Source organism: Delphinus delphis, chromosome 8 (genome assembly GCF_949987515.2).
Source record: "Delphinus delphis chromosome 8, mDelDel1.2, whole genome shotgun sequence".
NCBI lineage: Eukaryota > Metazoa > Chordata > Mammalia > Artiodactyla > Delphinidae > Delphinus > Delphinus delphis.
The window spans coordinates 78,266,451-78,289,029 of record NC_082690.1 but is presented as its reverse complement, the minus strand read 5'-3'; the positions used below and the strand labels follow the sequence as shown (position 1 = coordinate 78,289,029).

The window sequence follows — 22,579 nt, the reverse complement described above, 5'->3', positions numbered from 1 at the left end:
ACGTGATACTTATGATGCTCTTTAAAGAGACCAAATGTTAGCAACATGACATGTGGAACAGAACCTTCAGCAAAGGCATAAATATATTGGTCTCCACACAGGAAAAGTCAGTCCAGGAAGCTGTCATGGCCAAAATATACGTTCAAAAGGCTTCCCACCCAGAATGTATCTATTCTTTAGCCTATAGAACATGAAAGTGAGTTCAGAGATAATTTCCATTTAAACTCAGTAACATCTCCTTCTGAAAATCTGGTATCAAAACTCAAACAGTCTCGCATTCCCTACCTCAATAGGCAAGTTGATAAATTTAATTTTTGGTGACTAGGGAGCATTACGTAAATTGTTTTGAAGTGACCAAAACAACAACAAAAAAGTACGTAAGTGAAATTGAGTGGCTTACGTTTTAAAATAAATGTTTAAGCTGCCCAGTAATCATATTTAGGGCAAATTAAAACAGTAATTTTCATTTTATAATTTCTCAAACAACAAAGTTTGTTACTGCTTTACTGCATGTATTATTTAGTTAATTACTGCGATGAACTGAATTGTGTCTCCCCCCAAACTCATATGTTGAAAGCCTACCCCCTAATGTGACTTTACTAGAAGATGGGGCCTATAAGGAGGTAATTAAGGTTAAATGAGGTCCTAAGGGTGGGACCCTGATATTGTAGGATTAGTGTCCTTATAAGGAGAGACATAAGTGAGCTCACTAGTTCTCCTCCGTGTGAGGACACAGTGGGAAGGTGGCTGCTGCTAACCAGGAAGAGGGCTCTCACTAGAAACCAAACCCTGCCAGACTTGATCTCAGACTTTCCAGCCTCCAGACTGTGAGAAAATAAATTTCTGTTGTTTAAGCCACTGGGTCCACGGTATTTTTTTATGTCAGCCTGAGCAGACTAACATATTTATTTACCTATTCATTTATTCTTGTTTCTTTAATGAGAATACCCAGTTCTCTGGGTATTCCTAAAGTCTTAATTAAACACAACATTTTTTTTTTTTTCTTACTACACTGATGGGTAGTCAACTGTTATAATTTTCTTAAGAAAGTTGACCTCAGCAAGATGAAGGACTAGGAGATCCCAACACTTTTCTCCTCCTCTCAAAAAACCCAGCAAAAATAGTAAAGGAACTATAAGCTGATGAAAATATCTCAGGAAAAGCTCTAGACTACAATGAGGAAGTAGCAAAAACACTGTAGAGCTCAAAAACTGATGATGGTTGCATAGAAAAGCATAGGAAGCATTTTACCTTCAGCACTCCATCTCCCAGTCTAGAGCAGCTTAGTGCCAGGAGGGGTCCCCACAGAAGAACTTCACCGCATAGGTAAAAGGAGAGCAGGAGAACCCCTGCAAGCCTCACCACTGTGGATTCGTATCATTTTCACCAACACTGATCCTGATGATGGAGCATCTCAGAGTCTCTGCTGCTGAATCTCCTCCCCAGGGCTGGGGCTATTGTTGCATGAGACCTGCCCTCAAAGGCCCCCAGGAGCCATTCTCTGGGATTGGGATGCCCCAGCATGTTGCCTCATATGAGACCAGAGCTGCTATACTGCTGAGATCTGCCTCGCTGGGTTCTCAGTTCCCAGCTCTCACTCATCATTTCTGGGGACTGGCTGACTGATGCTCTGAGTCCCACCCCAGGGTCCCAGGTCATAGCTCTGACCTGTTAGTGCCAGGGCTATGCTGCTGCTGGTCTGAGGCCCATCCTCTAGGTCCAACACAGATTTAATGGACCACCACCAGGGATATGTTACTGCTCTTCTGTGACTGCCCCCTGGGGCCAAAGTTGGGACTTTGTTCCATCATCCCAAGACTGTGCTGCTACTGTACCCTGACCCCAAGCCATTGCACACCCTACCACCCCAGGGTCCATGCTGCTGCTGTATCCTCCCTGCCTACCCCCAATCTGAGTCACTGTGGAGAGTCCCAGAGACTCAGACTACAGTTCCCCAGAGATCTGCAGATACTTACACAATGGACTCCAATGCCATTGCTGCACAAGTGTACCTGTGCCTCAGGATCCTGGTACTGTTGTAGTTCCACATACATCTGATCCTAGGACTCTGGCTCCACTACTTCTCTGAGTGCCAGCACACCAGACCAGCCAATAAGAGGGATCAGCTTGGCTAGAACGTGTTCTCACAAGTGAAAAAGGAGAATAGGAGAATCTCAGCAGTCTTTGCCACTCAGGAAGACAATAACCTTAGCCACCACCACCAACCACAGGACCTCGGCCGTCTTGAGCACAGTGGACCCCTATAGTCTGTGCTAACATTGACCTCAGCTGATGGAGCTGCATGGAGACTATTCTGCTGTGCTCTTTCAGGAATAAAAGGTACCCTCACAACCACATTTGGGGAAAGTCTTTCCTTACCAAAGCCAGGCCATTTGTGACAACCTAAGTGAAATAAGCCAGACAGAGAAAGAAAATACTGTATGTTGTCACTTATATGTGGAATCTTCAAAAAAATAAAAGGCTGATTTTATAGGAACAAAGAATTGAATGGTGGCTGCAAGGAGCAGAGAGGAGGGAAATGATGTGACGGATGTCAAAGTGTACAAATTTGCATTTATAAGAAGAATAAGTTCTGAGGATCAAATGTATAGCATGGTGACTGTGGTTAATAACGGGGTATTTATCATTCAAAATTGCTGAGAGTAGATCTAAATCTTTCTCACTACACACACAAATAGTTAACTACGTGAGGTGAGGGATGTGTTCATTATTTTGATCTTGGTAATCGTTCCACAATGTATTTGTACATCAAATCGTCATGCTGTACACTTTAAATATATATGATTATATTTGTCAGTTATTCCTCATTCAAGTTAAAAAATCCAAACTCCAAAAATAACGTCTATTAGGTTTCAATAACGTTAAAATTTTTCAATAATTTTAGTGAATTACTTTATAGTTACATACACATTCAATAAAAAACTACACTTTGAGATAAAAATAAGAACACATTTTTCATCAGAGTGTTAATTAGAATCATCATACACACACTTTTTTAACTTTTTATTTTATATTGGAGTATAGTTGATTAAAAATGGTGTGCTAGTTTCAGGTGTACAGCAAAGTGATACAGTTATACATATATGTGGATCTATTCTTTTTCAAGTTCTTTTCCCATTTAGGTTGTTACATAATATTGAGCAGCATTCCCTGTGCTATACAGTAGGTCCTTGTTGGTTATGCATTTTTAAATACAGCAGTGTGTACATGTCAATCTCAAACTCCCTAACTATCTCTCCCCTGCCACCCTTGCCCCTGGTAATCATACGTTTGTCCTCTAAGTCTATGAGTCTATTCCTGTTTTGTAAATAAGTTCATTTGTATCACTTTTTTTAGAGTCCACATATAAGCGATAACATACAATATTTGTCTTTCTCTATCTGACTTACTTCACTCAGTATGACAATCTCTAGGTCCATCCATGTTGCTGCAAATGGCATTATTTCATTCTTTTTAATGGCTGAGTAATATTCCATTGTATATATGTGCCACATCTTCTCTATCCACATATATTCATAAGGAAAAAATTCACTTTTGGCACACATATCATAAAATTACACTTTTAAATTTTTATGAAGAAATTATAACTAAAGGATACTTTTATGTTTTAAAAAAGCAGAATATGTATAATATATAATCTATATTAACATACATGTTAATCACAAAGCAGATTATGCCTAATACAAAAGGAACTAAACAGAAATACAAAATATTTCAAAACATTGAGTGTGCTCCAAGTGATGGGATTTTAAGTGTTTTTTTTTTTTTGGCCTTATACATTTAGACATGTTTTGAAATTGTTCTATACTGAAAAAATAATTCTTCTGAAATCAAAAAAATAATTATATGTAGAAGTAAAATAGAGGAGCAAAATGGAGGGTAGGTATTTCAGAGAATATCAACTCCAAATTGAATCAAGGAAGATAAAAAGTAACTCAAGTCCTGGGCAAATAACAATCCGCAGGGCCTCAATTCTTTCCTTAGTACAGAATGTTTACTGCGGCTGGCAGCCTTCCCTAATCAAAAGCCAGCTCTCAAACATTAATAAGGACACTGAATTTATCAGTATGTCTTGCAATTGTCAGCACATGCCATTATTTTTAAGATAAATTCACGTGCTTTAGCGGCAGGCATTGCTCCTTCAAAGATTATCTTCACTAAAAGCCATCAAATCTATTCAAAACTGAATAGATTCTCAGGAAACTACTTTCAGGGAAATAAAATATTTTGCTACTTATCTCAGGATTCAGCAAGTTATTGCCAAAAATATTTGTGGACTCATTTTAATAGGTGCATGGATGGATTCCTGTGGTCACAGACATTAGCTTCTACTCTCTACTGCCCTGACCTATCTATTTATGTATCCATGTACATACGTATGTATGTATGTATGTATTCATTCATTTATTTAACATATGTTTATACAATACCTAAAATGTGCACTGTTGATATAAAACTAAGCAAATGAGATGATATAAATGTAAGTTGTCATCAAGATGAGTGGATGAGTACATTATAGCAGAAATTTTTGGTTGCCTCTCCATTAACAATTAGATTTCTTTACTTCTAAAAAGAAGCAACATTTCACAGTAGAAGCTGAAAACACTAAAGTCTCACTTTTGCATAGGGTCATGCCCAAGTTTGGGGAGACTTCTCAAAAAATGTTCCTCCTTTACAAAAATTATGACACTCAAGGACAAGCGTCTCCCCCCGCACCCTTTTCTTTGACTTTGTACAGAGGTATATAGCTCTTTAGACACTATCACTCTATAATGAGGAATCAAAGCTTAGAACAAGTCAGTTATGTGAGGATCATGATATGAAAAAGTCTGAAACACAAACAAACAAAAAACTCTGGGTCCTGGTTGACATTGTTTAGCTACTGAATAAGTTAATTTAACTACTAAAATTGCCATGCTTCTAGATCTCATGTTATTGGAGTTAATAAAAATTAAACAGTGTTTTGGGGAGAGAATATGGGAAGACATCCTAATTTGTGCAACTTCATGGTCTATTCATACACAATTCACTTGATTTCATATAAAAGTGCTCTTCTCAAAGTGGCCTAAAATAACAAGGCTTACAAATAATGTCTCATTTTTTCAAATAATACAGATATGCAACAAATCTTAATTTTGGTAATTTCTGAAAGTTGATAAATTACTAATCTATATTTAACAACTGTCATATTACAAAGAAGTAAATCATGGAAAATTATTGGATCTCATTCTTTTCTCCCAACTTTTCTTTCTATAACTCTTCAATTTGAGAAATGAAATTCAAAAAATTTAAAAAGCCTCATATGATCTTCTATCTTTACATAAATCTCCCAGCCTAATACCTAAAAGTTATCAGCTCTAGGGAGCTTGGAATTCTCTTATTATATTCCTGATCTTATTAAGTTAACCAAATCAGAGAACTAGACATTTCTTTGCAAATATGAACACACACACACACACACACACACACACACACACTAGGTTTTTTGGGTTTTTTTTTTTGCCAATTTCAATTATTTGTTATTGATGACTGCAAAAAGCTAAGGCCAAGCTGAATGTAAAAGTTAAGATACCCTGAGCTTAAGAGTCTCAGTATGAAAGATTGAAGGTACACAGGCAAATATCTTGGATTTTATACTTTTATCTTATCTATTTATCACATGCAATGAGCAGTGCTGAGAGTCAGTAAGCATTAATGAGAATAAATTCAAAGTTTTCTTGGTGTGCTGGAGAATATCTTGTTATAGATGAGATTAAAGGAATGGCAGGAAGCATATTTATGAAAGACTAAATGGCAAAATGTGCCCAGATTCATGACTTGCATGGAATAAGGATTTAATAGATATTGGTTTACATAACAGGAACACCTTCCCATGATTCTAAGCCAAAAATAAATGTGTCAAATAAGAGAAGTCATTTCTTACTGTTTTAATCAGAAAAATTAAAGGATTTTCCAACCATTAGATAACACGAAGAATTTTCTGTACTTTAAACCTGATATTCATAGATTGGGATGATCATTGTAGTGAACACATTTTTGAAAAATAGATATTACGCACAAAGTAATTTGCACTTATTTATTAAACAAATTATTATTCCTACTACTAAGAGCCTAATACTCTATCACTCTACTGCATTTGGGAACGCAGATGGCACAATTAAAGGCACCTGCTTCTATCTCCTCTGCTCAACGGAGATAAAAGGAAATATCTCTATTAGTTTCTTCTTGCTACTATAACAAACTACCATGAACTAAGTGGCTTAAACAACAACACAATTTATTCTCTTTTTGTTCTGAAAGTCAGAAGTTTGAAATGAATTTTATGGAGCAAAATCAAGGTGTTGAAAGGGCTGTTTTTTCTGGAGGCTATAGGGGAAAAATCCTTTACATTGTCTTTCTGCCCCCAGCTTCCATGGTTACATAATCTTCTTTTTACTTAGGCAGTTCTGTCTTACTCCTATTAAAAACTTGTGCGATTATACTAGATAACTTGGGATAATCTTCCCATCTTAAGATCCTTAACTGAATCACCTCTTCAAATTCTCCTTTGCCATAAAATATAACATTCACGGGTTCCGGGGATTAGCAAGTGGATATATTTGGGAGGCCATTAGTCAGTCAACCATAACCATAGTCTGTGATAGATGTCTACCTATACATAGGCATTGATAGTCTTATAAAGTATCAATAACCAAAATCAATCAACCATGATTAAACATGAAGACTATAATAAGATTTATATAGGCATCTCTGGAAGTCAAGAATGTAAGTCACCAGTGGACCTCATCTGTGGAAACTTGTTCAGTATATGCTCTCCTTAATGTAAATATTCTGAAAGACATGCCTCAATGTTGAATTAAAGTAATTGAAGCTTACAAAGGGACTTTAAACACTTTGGAATGAAGCCTGCCTTTGATTAAGAATGCACCTAGGAAACCATAACTGTATTTATCTCCACTAATTAAGTATGCAATAAAATGAACAAACCTTCAATTCAGTCAAATACAATTTAATTCTTGTGAAAATCTGGAAATTAAATTTAAGCTAAATGATATTTTAGATAGTTTAGGTATTGAGCTAGCCAGTTGGAGGGGGTAGGGAGGAAGATGCTTACCTTAAATAATAAATCCTTCTTCCCATAACGAAGCTCCTTCAGCTGGGCTTGGATTTTTTTTGACTGTAAAAAAAAGGATTAATGACTTAATTTCATTTATATTTTCAAACTTGAAGATTAAAATTCTTTTAAACTGCATAAGAATGAATTTTGCAGCCAAAGTAAAAAGAGCTCAACTAGTTTGGAAATGGTTTAGTCAGTTTGGGAAACTGTTTGGCAGTTTCTTATAAATATAAATTATACAGAAATTCTTTCTAGGTATTTACCTAAGAGAAATTATAATATATACATAAATGTTTACAGTATATTTATTCATAATAGTCAAAAGCTGGAAATATCCCACATGTCCATTAACTGATGAATAGTAAACAAATTATGGTACATCCATGAAATGAAATACCAAAATACGGTTAGGCGTTTCTTAAAATAAATTAAGTCTGAAACGTAACAATATAGATGTATTTCAAATGTGTTAGAGTATGTGAAAGAATCCAGTCACAAAAAGCTATATTTTGTATAATACCATATATATGATATTCTAGAAAAGACAAAAGACTAGGGACATAAATCAGGTTGGTAGTTGACGTGGACTGGGGGTTGGTGGTAGAGATTATAAAAGAATCAAGTGGGAACTTTGTAGGTGATGAAAATATCCTCTATCCTGAATACTGATCAAGCCCATTAAAGTATATATGATGAATTCTATGTAAATTACATCTCAGTAAAATTCTATGTAAATTATATCTCAATAAAATTTAATTTTAAAAGTTGCTGGCCATAACAGTTACATGTAAAAAATGAAACTGAACATTTTCTAGCACCATATACAAAAGTAAACTCAAGATGGATTAAAGACATAAATATAAGAATGGATACTATAAAACTCCTAGAGCAAAACATAGGCAGGACATAAATCATTGTAATAATTTTTTGGATCCATCTCCTAAAGCAAAGGTAACAAAAGCAGAAATAAACAAATGAGACCTAATTAAACTTAAAAGCTTTTGCACAGCAAAGGAAACCAACCACAAAACTATAAGACAACCTATTGAATGGAAGAAGATATTTGCGAACGATATGACTGATAAGGGGTTAATATCCAACATATACAAATAGCTCATACAACTCAACATCAAACAACAAAAAAAACAACCTTGTTAAAAAATGGGCAGAAGACTATACTGTATAGCACAGGGAACTCTACTCAATGCTGTGTGGTGACCTAATGGGAAGGAAATCTAAAAAAGCAGGGGTATGTGTATAACTGATTCACTTTGCTGTAGAGCAGAAAATAACACAACATTGTAAAGCAACTATACTCCAATAAAAAGTTTTTAAATAAAGGGCAGAAGAATTGAATAGACCCTTTTCCAAAGAGGAAATGCAGATGGCCAACAGGCACGTGAAAAGATGCTCAACACTGCCAATCATCAAGGACATGCAAATCAAAACCAGAAAGAGATATCACCTCACACCTGTCTGAATGGCCATCATCAAAAAGTCTACAAATAACAAATGTTGGCAAGGATGTGGAGAAAAGAGAACCCTAGTACACTGTTGCTGGTATTTTAAGTTGGTGCAGCTACTACGGAAAACAATGTGGCGCTTACTCAAACAACTAAAAATAGAACTACCATATGACCCAGCAATCCCACTGTTGGGTATATATTTGAAGAAAATAAAAACACTAATTTAAAAAGATATATGCACTCCAATGTTCATAGCAGCATTACTTCAATAGCCAAGATATGGAAACAACTTAAGTGTCCATCAACAGATGAATGGATAAAAAGAATGTGGTATAAATATATATAATGAAACATTATTCGGCCATAAAAAAAGAATTAAATTTTGCCATTTGCAATATGGTGGATGGACCTAGAGGGTATTATGCTTAGTGAAATAAGTCAGACAGAGAAAGACAAATACTCTATGTTATCACATATGTGGAATCTAAAAAACAAAACAAATCTAAATAACAAACAGAAACAGACTCATAGATATAGAGAACAAACTAGCAGTTACCAATGGGGAGGAGGAGGTAGGGAAGGGCAAGACAGGTGTATGGGATTAAGAGTTACCAAATACCATGCATAAAATAAATAAGCAAAAAGGATATATTATACAGAACAGGCAAATATAGCCATTATTTTGTAATAATTTTAAATGAAGTATAATCTATAAAAATATTGAATCCCTATGCTGCACACCTGAAACTAATATAATATTGGAAATCAACTATACCTCAATAAAAAACAAAAGAGGAGAGTAGAATAAATCAAGTACACCTTCAGTTTAGATGTAGGATTTAATACAGTATTAATTTCTTGGCTATTTTTTGAACTTAGCTTTAAAAACATGTATCTTGTAATAAAATGGTTGCCAGACTTTAATGTGCACAAGAATCACCTGGAGGGCTTCTTTTTTGGCTCAGCAGCCATGGCTCACCGGCCTAGCCGCTCTGCGGCATGTGGGACCTTCCCGGACCGGGGCACGAACCCGTGTCCCCTGCACTTGCAGGCGGACTCTCAACCACTGCACCACCAGGGAAGTCCCTGGAAGGCTTCCTAAAACACAGAATAAGTCAATGAAACTATTCTATACGATACTGTAAGGGTGGTTATGTGTTATACGTTTGTCAAACTCTATAGAATGTAAACAACTAAGAATGAAACCTAAACTCAACTAGGGACTCTGGGTGATGATGATGTGTCAATGCAGTTTCATCGATTATAGCAGATTTACTGCTCTGGTGGAGGATGCTGCTAATGGGGGGCTGTGTGGAGGCAGGGAGTACCTGGGAGCTCTCCGAACTTTCAGCTCAATTTTGCTGTGAACCTAAAGCTTCTCTAAAAACAGAAAATCTATTTAAAAAACAAAAAATAGAGGAGGAGCTTCAAGATGGCGGAAGAGTACGACACGGAGATCACCTTCTTCCCCACAAATACATCAGAAATACATCTACATATGGAACTGATCCTATAAAACACCTACTGAACGCTGGCAGAAGACCTCAGACCTCCCAAAAGGCAAGAAACTCCCCACGTACCTGAGGAGGGCAAAAGAAAAATGAAAAAAACACACACAAAAGAATAGGGACGGGACCTGCACCAGTGTGTCCCTGCACAGCAGGAGCTGTGAAGGAGGAAAGGTTTCCACACACTAGGACGCCCCTTCGCGGGCGGAGACTGCGGGTGGCGGGGCGGGGGGAAGCTTCGGAGCCACGGAGGAGAGCACAGCAACAGGGGTGCGGAGGGCAAAGCAGACAGATTCCCGCACAGAGGATCAGTGCTGACCAGCACTCACCAGCCCGAGAGGCTTGTCTGCTCACCCACAGGGACGTGCGGGGGCTGGGAGCTGAGGCTCGGGCTTCAGTCGGATCCCAGGGAGAGGACTGGGGTTGGCGGCATGAACACAGCCTGAAGGGGTTAGTGCGCCACGGCTAGCCGGGAGTGTGCCCGAGAAAAGGTCTGGACCTGCCGAAGAGGCAAGAGACTTTTTCTTCCCTCTTTGTTTCCTGATGCGCGAGGAGAGGGGATTAAGACCGCTGCTTAAAGGAGCTCCAGAGACGGGCGTGAGCTGCGGCTAACAGCACGGACCCCAGAGATGGGCATGAGACGCTAAGGCTGCTGCTGCCGCCACCAAGAAGCCTGTGTGCGAGCACAGGTCACTATCCACACCTCCCCTCCAGGGAACCTGTGCAGCCCGCCACTGCCAGGGTCACGTGATCCAGGGACAAGTCCTGGGAGAACGCACGGCGTGCCTCAGGCTGGTGCAATGTCACGCCGGCCTCTGCCGCCGCAGGCTCGCCACGCATCCGCACCCCTTCATCCCCCCGGCCTGAGTGAGCCAGAGACCCCGAATCAGCTGCTCCTTTTTAACCCCGTCCTGTCTGAGCAAAGAACACACGCCCTCAGGTGACCTACATGCAGAGGGGGATCCAAATCCAAAGCTGAACCCGGGGAGCTGTGTGAACAAAGAAGAGAAAGGGAAATTTCTCCCAGCAGCCTCAGGAGCAGCAGATTAAATCTCCACAATCAACGTGATGTAACCTGCATTTGTGGAATACCTGAATAGACAACAAATTATCCCAAATTGAGGAGGTGGACTTTGGGAGCAACTATATATATATATATATATATATATATATATATATATATATATATATATATATATATATATATATATATATTTGTTTTTTTTTTTTTTTTCCCTTTTTCTCTTTTTAGGAGTGTGTATGTGTAGGCTTCTGTTTCTGATTTTGTCTGTATAACTTCACTTTTACCATTTTTCCTAGGGTTCTGTCTGTCTGGCTTTATTTTCGTAGTTTTTTTTTTTTTTTTTTGTGGTACACAGGCTTTTGCGGAGCACAGGCTCCGGACAGGCAGGCTCAGCCGCCATGGCTCAAGGGCCTAGCCACTCCACAGCATGTGGGATCATCCTGGACTGGGGCACAAACCTGTGTCCCCTGCATCAGCAGGTGGACTCTCAACCACTGTGCCACCAGGGAAGCCCCTTTCTTTTTTAGTATAGATTTTAGTACTTGTTATCATCGGTGGATTAGTTTTTTGGTTTGGTTGCTCTCTTCTTTATTTCATTCTTTTTTTTTATTACTTAAAAAACATTTTTTTTAATAATTAGTTTTTATTTTATTTTATCTTCTTCTTTCTTTCTTTTTTTTCTCCCTTTTATTCTGAGCTATGTGGATGACAGGCTCTTGGTGCTCCAGCCAGGCATAAGGGCTGTTCCTCAGAGGTGGGAGAGCTAAGTTCAGGACACTGGTCCACAAGAGACCTCCCAGTTCCATGTAATATCAAACAGTGAAAATTTCCTCGAGATCTCCATCTCGATGCCAAGACCCAGCTCCAATCAATGACAAGCAAGCTAAGGTGCTGGACACCCTATGCCAAACAACTAGCAAGACAGGAATACAACGCCATCCACTAGCAGAGAGGCTGCCTAAAATCATAATAAGGCCACAGACACCCCAAAACACACCACCAGACGTGGACCTGCCCACCAGAAAGACAAGATCCAGCCTCATCCACCAGAACACAGGCACTAGTCTCCTCCACCAGAAAGCCTACACAACCACTGAACCAACCTTAGCCACTGGGGACAGACACCAAAAACAACAGGAACTACGAACCTGCACCCTGCGAAAAGGAGCCCCCAAAACAGTAAGTTAAGCAAAATGAGAAGACAGAGAAAAACACAGCAGATGAAGGAGCAAGGCAAAAACCCATGAGACCCAACAAATGAAGAGGAAATAGGCAGGTTACCCGAAAAAGAATTCAGAATAATGATAGTAAAGATGATCCAAAATCTTGGAAATAGAATTGAGAAAATACAAGAAACGTTTAACAAGGATATAGACGAACTAAAGAGCAAACAAACAATGATGAACAACACAATAAATGAAATTTAAAATTCTCTAGAAGGGATTAAAAGCAGAATAACTGAGGCAGAAGAACGGATGAGTGACCTTGAAGATAAAATAGTGGAAAAAAATATCACAGAGCAGAATAAAGAATAAAAGAATGAAAATAATTGAGGACAGTCCCAGAGACACCTGGGAAAACATTATACACATGAACATTCAAATTATAGGGGTCCCAGAAGAAGAAGAGAAAGAGAAAGGGACTGAGAAAATATTGAAAAGATTATAGTGGAAAACTTCTGTAATATGGGAAAGGAAATAGCTAATCAATCTAGGAAGCACAGGGAGTCCCATTAAGGATAAACACAAGGAGAAAAACACCAAGACACATATTAATCAAACTATCAAAAATTAAATACAGAGAAAAAGTATTAAAAACAGCAAGGAAAAAACAAAAAACACACAAAGGAATCCCCATAAGGTTAACAGCTGATTTTTCAGCAGAAACTCTGCAAGGCAGAAGGGAGTGACAGGACATATTTAAAGGGATGAAGGAGAAAAATCTACAACCAAGATTACTCTAACCAACAAACATCTCATTCAGACTTGATGGAGAAATTAAAAACTTTACAGACAAGCAAAAACTAAGAGAATTCAGCACCACCAAACCACCTTTACAACAAATGCTAAAGGAACTTCTCTAGGCAGGAAACACAAGACAAGGAAAAGACCTACAATAACAAACCCAGAACAATTAAGAAAATGGGAATAGGAACATACATATCGATAACTACATTAAATGTAAATGGATTAAATGCTCCAAATAAAAGACATAGACTGGCTGAATGGATACAAAAACAAGACCCATATATATACTGTCTACAAGAGACCCACTTCAGACCTAAGGACACATACAGACTGAAAGTGAGGGGATGGAAAAGGATATTCCATGCAAATGGAAATCAAAAGAAAGCTGGAGTAGCAATTCTCAAATCAGACAAACTAGACTTTAAAATAAAGACTACTACAAGAGACAAAGAAGGACACTACATAATGATCAAGAGATCAACCCAGGAAGAAGATATAACAATTGTAAATATTTATGCACCCAACATAGGAGCACCTCAATACATAAGGCAAATACTAACAGCCATAAAAGCATAAATCGACAGTAACACATTCACAGTAGGGGACTTTAACACCCCACTTTCACCAATGGACAGATCATCCAAAATGAAAATAAATAAGGAAACACAAGCTTTAAATGATACATTAAACAAGATGGACTTAATTGATATTTGTAGGACATTCCATCTAAAAACAACAGAATACACGTTTTTCTCAACTGCTCATGGAATATTCTCCAGGATAGATCATATCTTGGGTCACAAATCAAGCCTTGGTAAATTTAAGAAAATTGAAATTGTATCAAGTATCTTTTCCGACCACAATGCTATGAGACTAGTTATCAATTACAGGAAAAGATCTGTAAAAAATATAAATACATGGAGGCTGAACCATACATTACTAAATAACCAAGAGATCAGTGAAGAAATCAAAGATGCAATCAAAAGATACCTAGAAACCAATGACAATGAAAACACGACAACCCAAAACCTATGGGATGCAGCAGAAGCAGTTCTAAGAGGGAAGTTTATAGCAATACAATCCTACCTTCAGAAACAAGAAACATCTCAAATAAACACCCTAACCTTACACCTAAAGGAATTAGAGAAAGAGGAATAAGAAAACCCCAAAGTTAGCAGAAGGAAAGAAATCATAAAGATCAGATCAGAAATAAATGAAAAAGAAATGAAGGAAATGATAGCAAAGATGAATAAAACTAAAAGCTGGTTCTTTGAGAAGAGAAACAAAATTGATAAACCATTAGCCAGACTCATCAAAAAAAAAAGGGAGAAAATTAAAATCAATGGATTTAGAAATGAAAAAGGAGAAGGAACAACTGACACTGCAGAAATACAAAGGATCATGAGAGATTACTACAAGCAACTATATGCCAATAAAAAGGACCACCTGGAAGAATTGAACAAATTCTTTCAAATGCACAACCTTCCAAGACTGAACAAGGAAGTAATAGGAAATATGAACAGACAAATCACAGGAACTGAAATTGAAACTGTGATTAAAAATGTTCCAACAAACAAAAGCCCAGGACCAGATGGCTTCACAGGCGAATTCTATCAAATATTTAGAGAAGAGCTAAGCACCTATCCTTCTCAAACTCTTCCAAAATATAGCAGATGGTGGAACACTCCCAAACTCATTCTAGGAGGCCACCATCACCCTGATACCAAAACCAGACAAAGATGCCACAAAGAAAGAAAACTACAGGCCAATATCACTGATCAACATAGATGCAAAAATCCTCAACAAAATCCTAACAAACAGAATCCAACAGCAGATTAAAAGGATCATACACCATGGTCAAGTGGGTTTTATTCCAGGAATGCAAGGATTCTTCAATATACGCAAATCAATCAATGTGACACACCATATTAAAAAATTGAAGTAGAAAAACCATATGATCATCTCAATAGATGCAGAGAAAGCTTTAACAGAACACAACACCCATTTATGATAACAACCCTCCAGAAAGTAGGCATAGAGGGAACTTTCCTCAACATAATAAAGGCAATAAATGACAAACCCACAGCCAACATCATACTCAATGGTGAAAAACTGAAACCATTTCCAGTAAGATCAGGAACAAGACAAGGTTGCCCACTCTCACCACTATTATTCAACATACTTTTGGAATTTTATACCACAGCAGTCAGAGAAGAAAAAGAAATAAAAGGAATCCAAAGCAGAAAAGAAGAAGTAATGCTGTCACTGTTTGCAGATGACATGATACTATACATAGAGAATCCTAAAGATGCTACCGGAAAACTACTAGAGCTAATCAAAGAAATTGGTAAAGTAGCAGGATACAAAATTAATGCACAGAAATCTCTGGCATTCCTATACACTAATGATGAAAAATCTGAAAGTGAAATTAAGAAAACACTCACATTTACCATTGCAACAAAAAGAATAAAATATCTAGGAATAAACCTACTAAGGAGACAAAAGACCTGTATGCAGAAAATTATAAGACACTGATGAAAGAAATTAAAGATGATACAAATAGATGGAGAGACATACCAATGTCTTGGATTGGAAGAATCAACATTGTGAAAATGACTATACTACCCAAGGCAATCTACTGATTCAATGCAATCCCTATCAAACTACCACTGGCATTTTTCATAGAACTAGAACAAAAAAATTTTAAATTTGTATGGAAACACAAAAGACCCATAATAGCCAAAGCAATCTTGAGAACAAAAAACGGAGCTGGAGGAATCAGGCTCCCTGACTTCAGAGTTTACTACAAAGCTACAGTAATCAAGACAGTATGGTACTGGCATAAAACGGAAAGATAGATCAATGGAACAGGAGAGAAAGCCCACAGATAAATGCAGGCCCATATGGTCATCTTATCTCGGAAAAAGGAGGCAAGAATATGCAGTGGAGAAAAGACTGCCTCTTCAATAAATGGTGCTGGGAAAACTGGACAGCTAAATGTGAAAGAATGAAATTAGAACACTCCCTAACACCATACACAAAAATAAACTGAAAATGGATTAGAGAGCTAAATGTAAGGCCAGACACTATCAAACTCTTAGAGGAAAACATAGGCAGAACACTCTATGGCATAAATCACAGCAAGATCCTATTTGACCCACCTCCTATAGAAATGGAAATAAAAACAAAAATAAACAAATGGGACCTAATGAAACTTCAAAGCTTTTGCACAGCAAAGGAAACCATAAACAAGACGAAAAGACAACCCTCAGAATGGGAGAAAATATTTGCAAATGAAGCAACTGACAAAGGTTTAATCTCCAAAATTTACAAGTGGCACAGGCAGCTCAATATCAAAATAGGAAACAACCCAAGCCAAAAATGGGCAGAAGACCTAAACACATTTCTCCAAAGAAGATATACAGACTGCCAACAAACACATGAAAGAATGCTCAAGATCATTAATCATTAGAGAAATGCAAATCAAAGCTACAATGCAATATCACCTCACACCAGTCAGAATGGCCATGATCAAAAAAATCTAGAAACTATAAATGCTGGAGAGCGTGTGGAGAAAAGGGAACCCTCTTGCACTGTTGGTGAGAATGTAGATTGATAAAGCCACTATGGAGAACAGTATGGAGGTTCCTTAAAAAACTACAAATAGAACTACCATATGACCCAGCAATTCCACTACTGGGCATATACCCTGAGAAAACCAAAATTCAAAAAGAGTCATGTACCAAAATGTTCATTGTAGCTCTGTTTACAATAGCCAGGACATGCAAGCAATCTATGTGTCCATTGGCAGATGAATAGATAAAGAAGAGGTGGCACATATATATGATGGAATATTACTCAGCCATAAAAAGAAACAAAATTGAGTTATTTGTAGTGAGATGGATGGACCTAGAGTGTGTCATACAGAGTGAAGTTAGTCAGAAAGAGAAAAACAAATACCGTGTGCTAACACATATATATAGAATCTAAAAAAAAAAAAAAGGTCATGAAGAACCTAGGGGCAGGACAGCAATAAAGACACAGACATAGAGAATGGACTTGAGGACATGGGGAGGGGGAAGGGTAAGCTGGGACTGAGTGAGAGAGTGGCATGGACATATATACACTACCAAATGTAAAATAGATAGCTAGTGGGAAACAGCCACATAGCACAGGGAGACCAGCTCGGTGCTTTGTGAACACCTACAGGGGTGGGATAGGGAGGGTAGGAGGGAGGGAGATGCAAGAGGGAAGAAGTATGGGAACATATGTATGTGTATAACTGATTCACTTTGTTATAAAGCAAAAACTAACACACCATTGTAAAGCAGTTATACTCCAATAAAGATGTTAAATAAATAAATAAATAAAGTAGCTGGCCATAGTACCTAATAACTACAGGATCCTCATGGGATTATTATATCCTAGTAAACAGTACTGGTACAAAACTCCTCTTTGATATGTAAAGCCCTCTCATATGTTTAAAATATTGTACTTTTCCAAGACTACATGGAATGTTTATGAGTCTTCCAGTGAATAAACTGCAACTGTGATTCAGTTTCTTATTACATTCAAAATGTTTTCAACTATGCAAGGTAGTGGATTTTGCAAAGTGGGGGACTGTGTTATGATAGTGTTATAATTACTAAATCATCATCTAATGCTGGAACCATCATCAATTAGAGTATACTCTTGTAAGTGTTGTAAATGATACACCCCTGAGAGGTTCAAACATTAGAAACACAGTTTTTCACAGATATTCCTGTCAGGAGCCAACTACATTGGCCTATTAAATCAAGAAGTTGAAATAAATAAGGAAATAGAGCAAATGAATAAATTATAATGAACATATTTTAATTTATTTTAACGTTATACATTACTGATCTATGAAAAGTCTAGGAATTCATAAATAAGAATGCAGAAATAATATGTCCTCTGAGAAATTGAGATGAGAAATATGAATCTTTTTGAATTAAGGGGCTAAAAAATATAGGTAGCTCCAGGTTGTTATTGCTGTTTGTTTTTTCATTCTTCTGTTTGTTTATAAACACCACAGACACCTTCTCCTAGGAGACACCTCTTTTTCCTTTTTCCTGGGTGCTGTGGGGATCTGGGAACATGTCAACCATCTCAGAATACAGCTTCAGTCCAGGTGGTTTCAAAACTCATATCCACTTGCTTACGCTCTTACAAGTAACATTCAGAAACTGCATGCTACATACGCAATATTTCTAGAAACCTAGCAAATATCAACAATATAAAGAGTTTATTTATATCCAAATAGAAAAATACAATGAAAAAACAACACTGCACAGGCTCATATCTATATGCCATTCAGTTTGATTATTCATTTATGGGGCATCAACATTTAGTTTCCATGTATTAAAAAGTTCTATTCATTTCATGTATAATATTATTGTAAAGATATTATAAATGGATTATTATATTGCATGTTGACTCTAACTCCAGCACTCATAATAATGATTTTTTTTTTTTTTTTTTTTTTTTTTTTTTTTTTGCGGTACGCGGGCCTCTCACTGTTGTGGCCTCTCCCGTTGCGGAGCACAGGCTCCGGACGCACAGGCTCAGCGGCCATGGCTCACGGGCCTAGCCACTCCGCGGCATGAGGGATCTTCCCGGACCGGGGCACGAACACGTGTCCCGTGCGTCGGCAGGCAGACTCTCAACCACTGCGCCACCAGGGAAGCCCAGGAAAAGGCTTTTTGAATGAGAGGCGGCTCCATATTTAGGAGATGGTAGAAGTAGTTCACCAGCACTGTACCTTGCTTCTAGTCTGCTATGGGAAAAGGGGTAAACTTGTGTAAGACACTGTTCTTGTTCTAACTAAACCTCTTTCCTTTCCCCTTCCTTCACAGGCATCAGGTCTTCATTGAGGTTTGAAGGCTAACACGCCTGTTCCTTATCATTCACAGGCTTTTCCACTAAAAAAAATTTGCACGACTAATCTTTTCTTTGTGTATGCTTCTTTGAGGCTCCAGCTAATACACTGAATGCTGTCTCCTCTCCTTGAGGTATAAAGAATCACTTACTATGGCACTATTTCTACTATGTCTTTACTATTACTAAGAATTGTTGACTATGAGCTATATTTCTACAACATTAAATAAAGTACAGATTGATTTGGAAGATCAAGAGGACAAAAAATTGATTTTAATTAAACCTGGACTAAACAGAATGACTTTTTTCCCCCTGAGAAATGTATGAGATGATATTCTTGTCCAGCAAATAGAACCAATGACTCTATTTGTTTCTTAAGTTTTATGGTCAGTCCTAGATCCTCATTTTGACACTTGATTGTCACTGCAAAACTGTGTAGACATCACATAGAAGGTACCAAAAGTGAAAATTTCATGGCCTTCCAGGTGTTTGCTAGTGAGGAAATCCTGATAATCCAGTTAAGGAAGGAATCCAGAATATCATTTAGGAAAGTGACACTTAACTGGCTTAAAATTTTTCTTTTTCGTTTTGGAGATGAACTGTCAAAACATCCAAAAATACCTAGAAGTTTAAAATGTGTTTTTATTTTCTTATTCCAATGTTTGCATTTATGTTTTAGGGGAAAACCATCACCAGATGTCTGGGTTTAACAAAAAAAATTGGCACTAATATTGTTTCTATTCAGTTGAAACTATAAGAAGTGAAAACTTACCTCTTCTGCATGTATTCCACATAGCTTGTTTCCTGACAAGAGTTTGTGTTTCAAGCTTTTATTCTGAAGAAAGAAACATAGTTTTATTGCTAAGAAGTTATAAAATATTAAAAATTTCCTTAAATATGTCAGCAGTATTTCTCTATGTCTTGTTCACAGATAAGTCCTTCATGATATGAGATGTAGTGGATTTGCAATAAATTGAGTTGAATCTGTAATGTAAAAGAATGTTTCCTTTATGTAATAAAAAATCTGACATATTAGCATTAACACATTTATTAGAAAATATGGAACTTTCTTTGGTCTTACATTTAACTCTGTTTTATTATATTCATGTATGTTGTCTTATAAAATAATTTTAGTTTCAAATGTGTAGTTGGTACTAGTTTCTTAAAGCACCCCTCTAAACAGCAAACATTTATTTCTACCATCATCTGGATGCTGGTCACCTTGGAATCTAGTCTAATATAGTCACAGACACTCTAGGGTCTGAATTTCCTTTAAATGTTATGGGTTTAGAGTCCACTTATATTCCTGACACCTGTGCATTGCACTCAAAGTGCTTCTTGATGCTCAGAAACTATTTCTTCTTCCAGGCCTCAAAAGTGTACTCTATTTGCTGGACTTTCATAGAAAGAATGTTACTTGTTACTTTAGAAATGGAAGCAAAGTGTTAGCCATCTGAATCTAAACCCTTACAGTGAGTCAATTATATATCCCTCATTACACTCAGGCTTTTCTTTGTCCCATAACTGAGTACCTACTCTTCTTTTAGACAGGCAGGCTAAAGGAGAGCAGAAAACTTTGTAAAACCCACAGGATTTAGACTTTGTACTGTCTCTACAGGAGCAAACAATGTAATGGAAAGTACATCTCATATATAATGGCTCTAAAGAGAGTCAATTTGATGAGCATCATAAGCAAATTGAATTAAATTTATGCAGCGTGAATGAATAACTGAATGAATGAATACATCAAATTTAAGACTTCTTCTTCATCAGTACCTTTTTTTTTTTTTTTTTTTTAGGTTCCGTATACATGCGTTAGCATACGGTATTTGTTGATCTCTTTCTGACTTACTGCACTGTTACTGATGAACCTAGTGGCAGGACAGGAGTAAAGACATAGACATAGATAATGGACTTGAGGACACAGAGGGGAGGGAGAAGCTGGGGCGAAGTGAGAGTAGCATCGACATATATACACTACCAAATGTAAAATAGCTAATGGGAAGCAGCAGCATAGCACAGGGAGATCAGCTCAGTGCTTTGCAACGACTTAGAGGGGTGGGATAGGGAGGGTGGGAGGGAGGCTCAAGAGGGAGGGGTTATGGGATGTATGTATGCATATGGCTGATTCACTTTGTTGTGTGGCAGAGGCTAGTGTAGTATTGTGAAGCAGTTATACTTCAATAAAGATACATTAAAAATAAATAAATAAAATGTACAAAAAAAAAAAGACTTCTTCACACACAATTCTCACCTGATTATGCACACCATTTCCTATTTTATTTTCCTGTCATGCAGACAGTGGGTACAGCTGCCTCAGTTTGAAAGAATCCTTTGTCTAACTTTTCCTCCTTAGCTAAGAGTTGAAATTGTAAAAAACTTACTTAGAATTTTAATACCTTGAAATGTTTTACACAAATGAGGAGTTATCTTGATTCACTTAGTAATGTTATTTTTGCAAATATTTGTACTCATTATACAACAAAACACAAGATTAAGGTTTTTAAAGAGTATTTAATGTACAGTATTCCTGTATTTAAAAGCTCATAAACTATAATAACGAGATACATATTGATGTTCTAACTCTGCAGTGTTGCTCAGTCTGTAGGTTAAAAAAAATACCCTAAGTTTCCTTCTGTACATGTCTATTTATGATATTTTCGACATGTGTAATCTTAATATTTTTTCTATTGAAATTGTCTATTTTTCTTTTTTGATTTCTCTTATTGTTTTTGTACATAAGGGATATATCTTTACTATCTCTAGAGATCTGTTATTCACTTTGATTTTCATCATTTTTATGGTTACAGTTTTTTAGTGGAAAGATGGGTGAAATTCAAATAAGGTCTATAGTTTGTTTACTAATATTGTATTAATGTTAATTTTCTGGCTTAATAATTGTAGTATCATTGTATGATGTTACATTAGAGGTTTGGGGTAAAGGTACATGAGAACATTCTGTATTAATTTGCTACTCCAATGTTTGTAATGTCTTTTTGGATCTGACAGTTAAAGCACAAGCAAAAAAATAGCAAGTGGGACTGCATCAAACTAAATAACTTCTGCATAGCAAAAGAAACCATCAACAAGTAAAAAGAAAACCTACGAAATGGTGAAAAAAAAAGTTGCAAACCATATATTTGATGATAAGGGGTTAATATCTAAAACATGTAAAGAACTCATATAACTCAATAGCAAAAAAAATAATAATAACCTAATTAAAAAATGGACAAAGGACCTGAATAGACATTTCTCCAAAGAAGATATAGAAAAGGTCAACAGGTACATGAAAAAATCCTCAACATCACTAGTCATTAGGGAAAAGCAGATTGAAATGATAAAATATCACTTCATGCCTGTTAGAATGGCCATCATCAAAAGACAAGAGATAAATGCTGGCATGAATGCAGAGAAAAGGGAATCTTTGTGCACTTCTGGTGGAATTGTAAATTGCTACAGCCACTATGAAAACAGTATGGAGGATACTCAAAAAATTAAAAATAGAACTACCATAAGATCCAGCAATTCCACTTCTTGGAATATAACCAAAGAAAAAGAAAACATTAACTTGAAAAGAT

At 37.0% G+C, this 22,579-nt stretch overlaps 1 protein-coding gene across 2 annotated transcripts in view; it reads right to left on the bottom strand.

Annotated features, from left to right (window-relative positions):
- The window catches only part of LUZP2 (leucine zipper protein 2), a 448,942-nt gene that overhangs the window by 103,092 nt on the left and 323,271 nt on the right, over nt 1-22,579 (bottom strand). For both annotated transcript variants that reach the window (XM_060017352.1, XM_060017353.1), the window contains exons 6-7: nt 19,774-19,836; nt 7,136-7,198 (exon numbers count right to left, since the gene is read on the bottom strand). In XM_060017352.1, the coding sequence (XP_059873335.1) occupies nt 7,136-7,198; nt 19,774-19,836 (126 nt within the window). The remainder of the gene's footprint in view (nt 1-7,135; nt 7,199-19,773; nt 19,837-22,579) is intronic.